This window comes from Chenopodium album, chromosome 2, assembly GCF_948465745.1.
Source record: "Chenopodium album chromosome 2, dcCheAlbu1.1, whole genome shotgun sequence".
Classification (NCBI taxonomy): Eukaryota; Viridiplantae; Streptophyta; class Magnoliopsida; order Caryophyllales; family Amaranthaceae; genus Chenopodium; species Chenopodium album.
Window position 1 is genome coordinate 10,692,270 of NC_137835.1, and position 13,854 is coordinate 10,706,123.

Consider the following 13,854-nt stretch of genomic DNA (forward strand, 5'->3'; position numbering starts at 1 on the left):
GTAAATAAATAAATGCTCTAACTATTGTTTTAATCTTAGCTAGGGGTGTGAGTCAGCGATGCGGTTTGTAATTTTTTCAAACCGCACTTTTAAAAAAACCGCACCGCAAAATGAGGCTTGGTGCGGTGCGATTTGCGACTTAACCGAATTTTATTAAAATTATAATTATTCTTTTTAAAACAAAATATTTATTTTATTTTATAACTATTAGTTTATAATTCAAATATTAAACAATTTTTGTAAACCTTTAATTAACTAATAGTCAAAGATTAGCTCATATATTTTAGTTCTTTTATATATATTTTTTTAATAAAATGTAGTATAAAAACCGCAAACTAAATTAAAGTGCGGTTTGCGGTGCGGTTTGGTCTAATTTTTTTTGGAAACCGCACCAAACTGCAAACCGCGGTTTGGCAATTTTCAAAAACCGCACTGCAATATTCAAACCGCAAAATTGCGGTTTGGTTTGCGGTTTGGTTTGGTCTAAACCGCACTCTGTACAACCTTACTCTTAGCATAATTTTTTACCCATGATTTTTAACAATACATAATTGAATATACATAAAGGTTGAATTTGTGCATGGACACATGATATGTCAATTAAGAACTCAAAATGATGTGACTATTCCATAATAGAGGAATATATTCTTAATTATTTTTTATTCATTTATAATCAATCAACCGCACTATATTTTTTTTTTTTTTAGAATAGAACCGCACTATATTTTTATACTATATATATATATATATATATATATATATATATATATATATATATATATATATATATATATATATATATATATATATATATATATATATATATATATTTGATAAGAATTTTTATACTATACATTGACCTTTATCAAACAAACTTTACTATTTTATTTATCTTTTCACATCCATTAAATTGTGTATTATTTCTTATGTCTCATACGACCTTATTGTTTTTCCCAGTTGTCCAATTTTATGGGAAATAAGATATCGCAAAAGGAAGTATATAAAATGCATTAAAAAGAGAGAAAAGTACAAAAAATTGTGAGAAAAAAGTACGTGTGCATGAGTTGGGGCACAAATATACAAAGAAAATATGTATTTTAGGTAATTGAGTGAATAAAACAAAAAAGGAATGAAGGCAATTTGGTCTTTCATAGTGTCCAAAAAATGAATTAAAATAAAATGGGAAGATTATTTTGAAACACCAAAAAAAAAAGTAAAAATAATATGAGATGAAGAGAGAATAAAACTTTTGTATGGGGACAAATTAATCAATAATCACTATAACTCCAGAGTCCAGACTCTATCAGGATTAAGGAAAACTATATTGTAGAACAACTTGGTTGTATGACCATAACATTGGTGGGAAAGAAATGAAAGATTTGCCTTCTTTTTGTTAACAATGCTATCCTTGCATAAGTACAAACATAAGATGTGGCCCATTTCATACAAATAGACATAAGATGTGGCCCATTTTATTAACAATGCTCTCCTTGCATAAGTACATTGAAGATTGCTGATTCGGTGATTTGATATCACAAAATGTCAAAATGTCTGTTATGAGTTATTGAGTTATGATTGTTGATTTTAGAAACATTATCCATAACTACTAATTAAAGCACGTATTTTGAAAATAATTATCTGTTAATTTTTTTAAAAAAAACTACCATAAAGTTGTAAAAACTTTAACAAGCACTACCACTCTTAATAATTTTGGCTAAAATCTCCAGCATTTGGGTCTCTTTTTTTTTTTTTTTACCACTTTTTACCTTTATGAAGGGTAATTTAGTCAATTTAGATGATGATTTTGTTAATGAATATGATTAATATTCAATCCCTTTGGTATTCTGTATTTATAATTATGTATCTCTTTGTATTCTCTTGTAATGTTTCACCTATTTATACTTGGTTAATGAGAATACCATCTCCAAGGAGATTTACATAATCTTATATGGTATTATTTGCCTTAGGGTATCTCTCTATCTTCTCTCTTCAACCTTTAACGATCCTTGGCCTTACCGTAGCCTCACAGCAGCCGTTCTCCCTCCTTCCGTCATCCATGGCCGGCGATGATGAAACTCCTCCACCTCCCTCTAACACCTTCCAACCCGCCTATGCTGTAACAAACATAAAAAATCTGATTAGCATCACCCTTGATCAAGAGGAAGGGCAATACGCAACTTGGGTTGAGCTTTTCCACATTCAAGCTTGTGCTTACAATGTTCTTGACCATATCGATGCCTCCGTCTCTCGGCCGACAGATATTGATGATGCGACATGGACTAGGCTTGATGCTATTGTGAAAGGTTGGATTTATAGTACCATCTCCAAGGACCTTGTTCACACCATCATGAAACAAGGTGCCACCGCTCTTGAATTATGGACCCGATTTGAAGAAGTTTTCCATGATAACAAGCACACTAGGGATGTCTATTTGGAGGAAAAATTCAACACAACTCGGCTTGAGAATTTTGCTAATATGGCAGATTATTGCAAGGAAATCAAGCTCCTTGCTGATCAATTAAGCAACGTCGACAATCCGATTTCCGAAAGGATTACAGCTAATTTCGGGACTGCCTAAGGGTGAGTACGACACAGTGGCTGCATTGATCTCTCAAACCGATCATACACCGAGTTTTAGTAAGGCTCGTTCCATGTTTTTGTTGGAGGAAAACCGTAAAAATAAACAAGAAGAACATGGACCTCACGCCCTCATCGCTCAACAAACACCTGCCGCCGCCACCTCACTACCGCCGTCACAACCACCTCTTTAGACCGACCAGCAACGTGGTGGTGGTGGTCGTGGTGGTGGGTGGGGTCGGGGCCGTGGAAATGCCAGGAACGGAAAAGGCCGTGGCAAAGGGCGAATTTCCAACACTCACCAACAGCAACCTGCTAGCCCAGCTTATGCGGCCCAACACCATCAGGCCCCTCAGTGGGGTCAGGCCCAGCCCACATGGTCACAGCAAGGGCAGTGGGCTTCACCACCCTGCCCATACCCCACTGGCCCAATGCCGCAATATAGGGCTCCGCAACAGTCCTTGTTAGGTCCTCGGCCCACACAAAACCAGGCTTTTTATGCTAGCCCGACTCAACCCGGGTATGGTCCACTCATGACACCTACGGAATTCGGTCAAGCTTATAGCTCCATGGGTTTTCAAGCTCCGGATTATGGGTGGTACATGGACACGGGGGCGACTTCTCATATGACTCGTGATGCGAGTAAAATCTCTAAACTGTTTAATTTGAGCATTCCTCAGTTTATTTTAGTTGGCGATGGCAAACGCATTCCAATTCATGGCTACGGGAACACCACTACACCCATACCTAACTCTCCTTTCCACCTCAAAGATGTCCTATATGTTCCTAGCATTATTAAGAACTTAATTTCTGTCAGAAAATTTTGTTGTGATAATAATGTCTCTGTTGAGTTTGACCCTCTCGGTTTTTCTGTGAAGGAACTTCTTTCGGGGACAATGCTAGCGAGGTGCAATAGCGTAGGGGACCTCTATCCACTCTCTACAACTTCCGCTTCAAACACTCATCTTTCTCTAGCTGCTATCTCTCCTTCAGTTTGGCATCATAGACTTGGACATCCCGGCACACCAGTTTTTGATTTTCTTAGAAAAACAACTTAATCAAATGTAATAAGGGAATTAGTTCTCAATTTTGCTATTCTTGTCCTCTAGGAAAACATGTACGACTTCCTTTTAAGTCGTCTTCTTCTGTAACGTTTTCCCCTTTTGATATTATCCATGCGGATTTATGGACTTCTCCTATTACTAGCAAATTGGGTCACAAATATTACTTGGTGTTGCTTGATGACTTTTCACATTTTATTTGGGTTTTTCCACTAAAATTCAAATCTCAAGTCTATGACACTTTCCTTCATTTCCGAGCATTTGTTAGGACTCAATTTGAAAAGAATGTTAAATCTTTTCAAAGTGATAATGGTCGAGAATTTGATAATACGCCATTTCACAAATTTTGTGCGGATAATGGCATGGTCTTTCGTTTCTCTTGCCCAAACACCTCTTCCCAAAACGGCAAAGCCGAAAGAATTATACGCACAATCAACAACATGTCTCGAACCATTATCTTCCATGCTTCTCTTCCTCCTTCTTTTTGGGTTTACACTATTCATATGGTAGCCTACATTCTCAATATCCTACCATCAAAAGCTATCAACAACCAAACCCCAACCACAATTCTATATCGTCGGTTGCCCACATACGATCATCTTCGTATTTTTGGTTGTCTATGTTACCCAAATCTTAGTGCTACCGCTCCCCATAAGCTTGCCCCACGGTCCCCCCCTTGTGTTTTCTTGGGGTTTCCTTCTCATCATCGAGGGTATCTATGCTATGATTTATCAACCAACAAAACCATCATTTCCCGACATGTCTCTTTTGTTGAGGATATTTTCCCATTTTCTAACATTCAAAAATTCAAAGAAATGGACTATGGTTTTCTGGATTCTTCTCCATCACTCATAGTGTCTCCTCTTCTTGTGCAAGCTCAAACCGGCCCAACACAGCAGCACGACCCAGCTACTACCCCACAAACCACTCGGCCCAACTCTCTCCAACTCACTCCCAACCAGACTACCTTGCGGGTGGGCCGCGTGCAGGCCCAGCAAACCAACCCCCCCAGCAGCCCACTCCGCCACACTCTCCAAATCCCACCCAGCAGCCCACTCCACCAAACTCTCCAAATTCTCCTATTTCACCCTCAATCCAATCTGGATCATTTCCTCCTACACCAGTTCCCACTCCTCAAACACGGCCTAGTACGATTTCCACTCATCACATGGATACTCGTGCCAAGCATGGGATTTTCAAACCAAATCCAAAATACAATTGCTCGGCTCAAGCTATTTCTTCTCTTCCTAAAAATCCCAAATTAGCAAAGCTTGATCCGAATTGAAATGTCGCCATGAATGAGGAATACAATGCTCTTGTAAAACAGCAGACTTGGGAACTTGTTCCGAGACCGGAGGGGGTGAACATTATTCGATGCATGTGGCTATTTAAGCACAAATTCAGGGAAAATGGTGACTTGGAGAGGCACAAGGCGAGACTTGTTGTGAATGGCAAGTCTCAACATGTTGGAGTTGATTGTGATGAGACTTTTAGTCCGGTGGTAAAATCAGCAACTATTCATACGATTTTGAGCATTGCTATGGGAAGAAATTGGCCTATTCATCAACTGGATGTAAAAAATGCGTTTCTTCATGGGGATCTCAAAGAAACTGTGTATATACATCAGCCTCCGGGTTTTGTGGACCCTCGGTTTCCTCATTATGTGTGCCGGCTCCGAAAGTCTTTGTATGGTCTGAAACAGGCTCCTAGGGCGTGGTATCAACGTTTTGCTAATTTTCTCCTTCGAATTGGGTTTGTATGTGGCAAAAGTGATAACTCACTTTTTATTTTCCGACATGGCCCGAATGTTGCTTACTTACTTTTGTATGTCGATGACATAGTGCTTACCGCATCTTCGGAGGCTCTTAAGTCCGAGATTATTGGGCTCCTAAAATCCGAATTTGATTGTCGGACCTTGGCAAGCTTCACTATTTTTTGGGCATTTCGGTGACTCGGTCCCCTAGTGTGATGTTTCTCTCTCAACACAAATATGCGGAGGAGATTATTACTCGTGCCATATGGGGAATTGCAAACTGGTTTCCACTCCGGTTGACTCCAAGTCCAAGTTGAGGGCTCTTGATGGTAAACCCTTCGCTGACCCTTCTTTGTATCTTAGTCTTGCCGGAGCCTTGCAATACCTCACTTTCACACGACCGGACATCGCTTATGCGGTTCAGCAAATTTGTTTATTCATGCATGACCCTCGTGAGCCACATTTCAATGCCCTTAAACGCATCATCAGATACATAAAGGGCACTGCCGATCATGGGTTACACCTCTACCGATCTGCTCCGAGCAGCCTTGTCTCCTATACGGACGCCGATTGGGACGACTGTCCGGATACACGGAGATCGACTTCCGGCTATTGTGTTTACCTCGGCGATAATCTTGTGTCTTGGTCATCAAAGCGGCAACCGACATTGTCTAAGTCAAGTGCCGAAGCAGAGTACCGTGCCGTCGCTGATGTTGTTGCGGAAACTTGCTGGATTCGCAACTTGCTGCTCGAACTCCACTGCCCAATTAGACGGGCTACCCTTGTCTACTGTGATAATATCTCGGCTGTGTATTTGTCTAGCAACTCCGGTCAACATCAACGAACAAAGCACATCGAGTTGGATATCCTCTTTGTTCGTGAGAAGGTTGTCTCGGGTCAGGTACGTGTGCTTCACGTTCCTTCTTCGTACCAATACGCGGACATCTTCACCAAGGGTTTACCTCAGCAGCTCTTCTTGGATTTCAGAAACAGTCTGAGCGTTCGGCCTCCTCCCGCTACGACTGCGGGGGTGTGTTAATGAATATGATTAATATTCAATCCCTTTGGTATTCTGTATTCATAATTATGTATCTCTTTGTATTCTCTTGTAATGTTTCACCTATTTATACTTGGTTAATGAGAATACCATCTCCAAGGAGATTTACATAATCTTACATATTTCATGAGGTAAAGGTAAAATGTGGAACCTACATGTCGAATATTCTAGTCAGAATTGTTAAAATAGTAGTGCTAGTTAAACTTTTTTAAAATTGATAGTTCTTAACAAAATTTCCTTGATTTTATGGTCATTTCCCTCCACCAATCTTATAAGTGGCAATTTTCTCTAAAATTGTTGGAACTGAGCTTTCCTACATTATTCATTTCAAAGATTTTTTTTCCCTATTTTAAATTAATACTATTATTTATGTACATGTTACAATTATTTATGTACACATTTGACTATATGTTACTATTATTTCTACGCACATTTTTTTAAAAAAAAATAAAATAAAAAAAATAAATATATTTTAGTCATAAATAATATTAAAAGGTGGGCATGGATTGTACCATGCGCTAGTGTGCTTCATGTTTAAGTGGGTTGTGTTTTAAAGTTTAAACGGGCCAATATTTAGTCAGTTGTGTCACTTTGTGATCATGTCGATCTTTTACACTTTGTTTGGATAGGAAGAAATGGAAGGAAAAGAAGAGAAGAGAAATGGAGGGGGACAAAATCTCTTGTTTGGGTAAAAGATTGGGGGAAGGAAGGGGAAGGAGAGGGAGGGATCCATTTTACCTCTCTCTTTAAAAACCATAATCTCTCCAAAATTGGAGAGATTTGGAGGGAAAATGGAGCTCACCTCCCCCTCCTTTTCTTTTCCCTTCCCTTCCTCCATTTTCCCTCCCCTTCTTTTCCTTCCTTCTTTGCTATCCAAATAAAGCGTTAAAGTTTGAGCCTATGGAAGACTCGAACTTATCAATTGCCACTAGTTATTGAAACCTCTTTATAATTTTTACATATTTGATTATTTTTTAAAGGAAATTTTGTCGAAAACCACCCGCTAAAAACACTTTTTTGTCAAAAATCACCCACTTAAAAATTTGTTGCCCAACACCTCCCAAATTTAAAATTTTGTTGTCAATGACCACTTGACTCAACATTCCGGCATTGACCATAAACTCCGGCGTTGACTTGGGGCGCGTGACTTTTAATGACCCCCCAAACCACCTTCGCAACCACTGCCGTTAACCCCACAGTATGCACAACCGCCACAGCCACCCCAAAACCCATCGAATTCCACCCCTTCACCTGAAACCAATTACACTACCCAGAAAAAACCCCTACCCAGCCACGAAACGCAGCCACCACACCAATAAGTCAAAAACCGACCACCTCCACCACCTAAATCCACCTCTTCTGTAGATCCAAACCTACCAACCAAAATTCCACCACAACCGCTCTTCTCCTTTTCCTCAAATTTACCCACACCACTTCGAAAACCTACCCCCACCACTCGTAACCCTAGACCCACCACCACAAACACCTCGCCCTACCTTGAAATCTTAGACCCACTACCCTATCCTTACGCTAATTCCCCGAAACCAACCCGCACTTAGTGTTTGCTGGAGATTGCGACATTTAACCTGAAATTTGCCCAATTCCAATCAATTAGTAAACCCTAGATCAAGCAAATTGGGGGGGGGGGGGGGGAGGGGGAAGAAAGACAACCACGACAATGACACTGTAGGTTTCGGAATTATCTAAGGTTGTTGATACTAATTTCAAACCTTTTCGTCACTAACAATGGAGCTTTTACAGATGGATGAGAGTGAAAGAACAGAGGAAGAAAGAACAGAGAGGGGAGAGAGAAGGAAGAGGAGAGAGATTATAGAGGGAAGACTGAAAATTTCGAAAGGAAAAAAATAAAAAAATTGGAAGGGGGGGTTCATTAAAAGTCACGTGCAAGGCACGTGACTTGGGTCAACGCCGGAGTTGGCCAGTCAATGCCGGAATTCAGCCCATAGTGGTGTTTGACAACTTTTTTTTATAACAGGTGTTCCTTGGCAACAAAATTTTTTTCGGGTGGTTTTTGACAAAAAAGAGTTTTTAACAGGTGGTTTCTGATAAATTTTCCTTTTTTAAATTGGTTAAAAATAAGCTGGCCAACATTTGAACAGCCCGATGGTGCTTATGTCATGCAGTGTTGGGCTTATGACGGGATCATGCCTAATCGGACTATGTTCGCGCCATGTCTAATTGACCCATGTGTCTTCCCGGTCCATTCCATCTCTAGAAAGACAACGTGAGATTAGTAGGACTAGAAAATATGAATGGAGCGGGGACCAAAGATTTCTATTTCTCAGAGTCTATGTTGTGAACTTGTGTGGGGTGGTATTTGGCCAAAAATATTCAATTCGTTGAGTTGCTTTCTCTATTTGACGAGGGTACTGCAATCCTGCAATAAAACGACACATTCATGGTTGTGGAGGTTTAAATTGCTTTTTATATTTTTTGAATTTTGGATCCATCTCCCAAAGTTGTCCCATCTCTTTTTTCTATTTAGGGTGGGTAACGCACCCACCATAGCTAGCAATATTCGAGAAACTCTTTTAGTTTGGCCTTAAATTACAATTTTATTTGTTAGTAGCATTAATAAGGGAAAATAGGTAAATAAATATTATATTCGCATATTATTCTTAAGAGTTTAAAAGATGACACTAGTGATAGCTAACAAAAAAGAAGCTAATAGTTGAAGTCGTATTACTTTGTACACATCAATAATAGTTGGAATTATTTTAAGCCAATTTTCACAAAATAATTTAACAAAATTACGAAAATACTCTTTCATCATAAAATAGCTTAATTACCTTTTTACTCATAATTTTTTTTTTTTTAAAAATTCAATGTTAATACTTTGTATATTATGAGAAAAATTGTTGTTGAATAGTAAAGCAGGCATTTCACGCATTTAAAAAGTTTGTATTCGTAGTATTCACACACAAATCGTTTCCCAAGATAGACACAAAATGCCATAAACACTTCATAAATATCAACACATTATGGGAGATTAAAACATATGACTACATACCAAAAAGTAAGTATAACTACATATGCTAACAACCTTCACCCCCCTCCCCCAAAGAAAAGAAAAAGGAAAAAAAAAAAAAAAAAAGGAAAGGAAGGGGCAACAGCTGACTACACACTACCTTAGGGCACAATTGAACATTCAGCTCAGCATAGCGAGCATCATCTACCTTAAAACTATAGCTGAGAATGCACCCACAGAGAGAAAACTAAGCATGCCGCGGAAATCCCTAATCATATTTAAGGCCATTTTGTTGGCCATTGCTGCTTGATTCTTCTTTCAACTGCATGGAAAATTATTCACCAAGATTAGTTATAGAGACCAGAGACAATTTAGTGTGAAGTAAAATTATAGGGTATGAAAGATATAAAACTACATAATTAGACCTTATTCTGTTGTTCATGAGTACAATTTTAGACGGATCAAGGTTGTTTATTTGCCAACCTAATATTAATCTAATTTTGTTTGTTAACTGTTAACCAACTTAAGACAAGCTTCCTTTACCAACATAGATAAGTAGCAAATATCAAGCACACAAGACATGATGTCAAATGTGTACCTTTGCAAGGAGCTTCTTCTGGTAACGAAAGCCCTGTAAGACAACGGATAGAAAGGAATAAGCAGTGAGTATCACATTTAAGATCATTTGACATGAAAGCTAATAATCACTGGACACAGAATGTAATCACCTTATCAGTCCCATAGATGTAATCACAGTAGGTGAAGACCGAAGCAAAGTTGCTTTGGCTTTGTCCTCCAACGTAATGATGGTAATCATGGTACTCAGCACCACCATAAAAAGGAATATACTTGGTGGGGCTCCAAGGAAAATCATATCTGCAAGAAAACAGTTAGTCTGATTCATATCAAGATAAGCAACAATGAAGATTTAGCGAGAATATCCGACAAAAAGCTCAAAAAGAACCCATAAACGATGGTGAGTTACATGATGGCAAGTAGGAATAATAAAAACCTTCCAATGGTGAGACACCAAAGCAGCTCAATTAGGAATGTCTCATCTCTCATCTAATTGGCACTAGAAATCTTAAATCATTTCATTTATAAAAGCTTATGCCTTTGAAGAGGAAAATCCACACTGAGAAACAATTAGTAGTACAGAGATTAACATAAAATCTGATTATTGTTAGCCTCTGGTCTCTATCAAGAAAACACAGTGATATGTTTGTAGTATGGGCGGGATACAGGAAAAATCATGCACTACAATGTCCAATATCCCCATCATGACAAAAGTTTAAATTGAACAACCAAAAGTTAATAACATGTGAAATGATCCAAAATGTATCTAAATTCTTGATGCACAAAATAGAGTCAAAGCAAACAGAAAAAAGGTATCCAAATATACCACACTTGTTCAATTAAAAGCTAATCAAGCGTATCCAAAGCACAAACCCAGTTGCAAATCATTATTTGACACCAGAGTGTCAAAAAAATGAAAGCCAGTTCAGGATCATGCCCAATCAGATTAAGAGGAAGTTCAAAATCTTTCTGCAGGAACCTAAGGGAAAACTACATTTACCATTTCCCACATGAAAATAAATTCTACAGGACTCCAGGGGTATGGTGAAAATAGTGCTAATTACAATCTAGCTTTAGATCAGGAACTCATCAAAGGTGACAATTCCATCCCATCCCCTGTTCGTGATGATGGTTTTCGACAAACCCCTGATATCTTAAATGTCCAAAACTTCAGAGCCCAACAGGCCAACACACGAATAGTGTATCTAAATTTATTTACTTTAATTAAGATCCAGTTAAAGATGACAAAGTGTTTATCACAATTAATTTCATCCTTTCTATAACTTCATGACTAAGAGTTCAAACACATAAAATATGAATCCAAGCAAAAATGGTATGAAGTACTTGTATGTTATAACAGCCAGAAAAGATCATGATAAATATGACTCACAACCAATGAAATGAAATGTGGCTGTGTTGCAATTTGGCTTGCATAAATGCATGATACTTGATTACATTGCTTAGCCTTCCATTTACACTGCCATTTTTTTTTTTTTTTTCAAGAAAGAAATAAAACTAGCCATACATAACTGGAGTAAATTTGGACTGTGAGATGCTGGAAATCAACGCAACTTACAACTAGAGGATACAATTACTATCGTGATGGTTCAGTCAAGGCACAACATGCAAAAATTAACATATAAAGCATTTACTAATCAAGAATTGAATGAGAATATGCTGTTGAAGACATGAAAGCCATACATTTTGCTATTAAACTGAAAGACCATGTCAATACAAATAAATTTTAGTACATAATTGCAATGTCAACTTCTACTTTGAGGCCAGAAGAGAACAGTAAGCTACAAAAATCTAATGCTAATACCCACATCTCATTATTAAGTCAATGATTAAAGCTAAAGCACTAATTTTACAGTTCATCAACAGATACAGTTAGGGAAGCAATGTGAAATTCAAAAAGTGTACAATGAGTCAAAGAAAAAATCAGGCTTGTGATTGCATTCACAGTGGATAAGAAGCATGATACTAATAATGATCCATTAAATTCAAATCACTTTCTTGATCGTCTACTTAGAACATGAAATAAAAGAGGCATAAAAGGTGATAATTAACTGTTTTTTCATCATTATGTTAATATGAATGACCATTGCATAAACAAAAAAGAAAGAGAGGAGGGCCATAAGCATGCTTACCCACTGTGGGTTTCAATCGCCTCAATCTGTCTCAATGCAATCCAAGACCAAAACGTAATCATATGGCCCGGAACCATTGCAGGGCCGAGAAACGATGGGATCCCAAGGATCAAAATCTCAGCCCAATGCGCATACGGGGCTGCAAAACCAATCGGCGCAGTGTACTCATGGTGGACCTTGTGAATCTTCTCGTACCCCCATTTGCAATGTAAAAATCTATGCACCCAATAGTTTGTGTAGTCCTCAACTATGAAATATACAGCTAATTGGATCAACATCTCCCATCCTGATGGCAATGGCAGTCCCGTTCTTATCCCAATTAACTGTCACATTTCATAATCAATCAATTCAGTTCAACTAATCATTATCATCTTGCAACCACTCAATACAAAGATATTCACTAAATCATTTCATAATTCTAGCATTTTTCTATTAATTTTTTGTCCAATCAATCATATTCATCCTCTAATTGCACATTCTCCAATTCTCTACCAAATGCATTAATGCAGTAAAAATCAACCTTGTCAACTATATCAATCCCCAAATCTAATGAACATAGATATCAAATTCACATTATCAAACACAAAAATTCATCAAATCTACAACAAAAATTACTAGAAGAAACATCCTAATCAACTCAAAACTCAATCAATAACACGAACATAATCATAAAAAAATCAATACAACAGTTTACATAAAACATGATAAGAATCATCAACATGCACCCACCCAAAAAAAAACCGTAAAATTACAAGAACTTTTCCACGAAATCATCGAAAACACAAAAACCCACTTCAGATTAAACAAAACCCAGAAAGAAAATCGCTGAAAAAAGCAGTAATGACCTGAACAGAAGGGTAGGAAACGAGTTGAAGAGGACCCACAACAAAGAAGAACATCTTCATAACAGTCTTATAACAAGTAATGATCTCAGAAAACGATAATCTGACTTTAGGCTGGATTTTGTAACGCTCGACATTGGCAGCGCGAAGAACCTCGGCAACAACAAGAGGGATTGGGATGAGAGAGAAAATGACAAAAAGGAAGAGAATGTTGTGACAGTACAAAAAATAATCTGATTTATTAGCAGAGTAATTAAACCAAAGAGTTTCTGGGAATGTTAGTGTTCGATTCAAAGCAGATTCGGCTTCTCCGATTGTAGAGTATGGCAACATTGTATGTATGAAGAATTTTCCAGAAAAGCAGAGTATGAATGAATGTGGTTTTTGATTTTGATTTTAATTTTTGGGTTTGTTTTATGTGTTTGATTAGTTTTTTGGATTTGTTTTGTTTAGGGAAGGTGTTTTTGTATGGTGTGCTGGACTGGGCTGGCAAAAGGAGAAGAAGTGATTGTTATTTAAAGGGATTGAAGAGGGTGTTTACTGTTTGGGTTGGAATATTATGTTTGGTGGCTAAAGTACAAACAAGTGAGTGAGAGGTTGTCCTTTTAAAATCGAATTCGCTACTTTGGGTGGACGAAATGCATATAAGCATTAAATTTTCGTGTGTATGATTATGATTACTTTAAACTTTATATGCATTAAATATGCTTTCATAGCCAATTTTTTAAATTATTTGTAACATTTATATTTGCGTGTTATAAGTATATTACGTACCTCGTCTTTCAAAAAATACATACACACACACACACACACACATATATATATATATACATACGCCTTCCATTTTTT

At 37.7% G+C, this 13,854-nt stretch overlaps 2 protein-coding genes across 2 annotated transcripts; one reads left to right on the plus strand and one right to left on the minus strand.

The window, feature by feature from the left end:
- Positions 1-2,056: 2,056 nt before the first annotated feature.
- LOC145568235 (uncharacterized) lies at positions 2,057-2,578 on the plus strand. The gene has a single exon (XM_081627669.1). The coding sequence runs from the start codon at positions 2,057-2,059 to the stop codon at positions 2,576-2,578; it is 522 nt and encodes a 173-aa protein (XP_081483795.1).
- A 6,831-nt stretch (positions 2,579-9,409) lies between these two features.
- Positions 9,410-13,547, minus strand: LOC145582881 (methylsterol monooxygenase 1-1-like). Its single transcript, XM_081639923.1, has 5 exons — positions 13,009-13,547; positions 12,164-12,486; positions 10,166-10,313; positions 10,036-10,068; positions 9,410-9,759 (listed from the first exon to the last, which is right to left on the minus strand). Exons 1-5 carry the CDS (start codon positions 13,336-13,338, stop codon positions 9,706-9,708), a joined length of 888 nt encoding a protein of 295 aa, XP_081496049.1. The 5' UTR covers positions 13,339-13,547; the 3' UTR covers positions 9,410-9,705.
- Positions 13,548-13,854: the final 307 nt, after the last annotated feature.

Excerpts from the sequence above, each read along its gene's own strand:
- LOC145568235 (XM_081627669.1), top strand. The coding sequence starts at position 2,057 with ATGGCCGGCGATGATGAAACTCCTCCACCTCCCTCTAACACCTTCCAA.
- LOC145582881 (XM_081639923.1), bottom strand. The coding sequence starts at position 13,338 with ATGTTGCCATACTCTACAATCGGAGAAGCCGAATCTGCTTTGAATCGA. Across the intron at positions 12,487-13,008 it reads TTTCCTACCCTTCTGTTCAG|TTAATTGGGATAAGAACGGG; the intron begins GTCATTACTGCT and ends GAAATGTGACAG. Across the intron at positions 10,069-10,165 it reads ACATCTATGGGACTGATAAG|GGCTTTCGTTACCAGAAGAA; the intron begins GTGATTACATTC and ends GTTGTCTTACAG.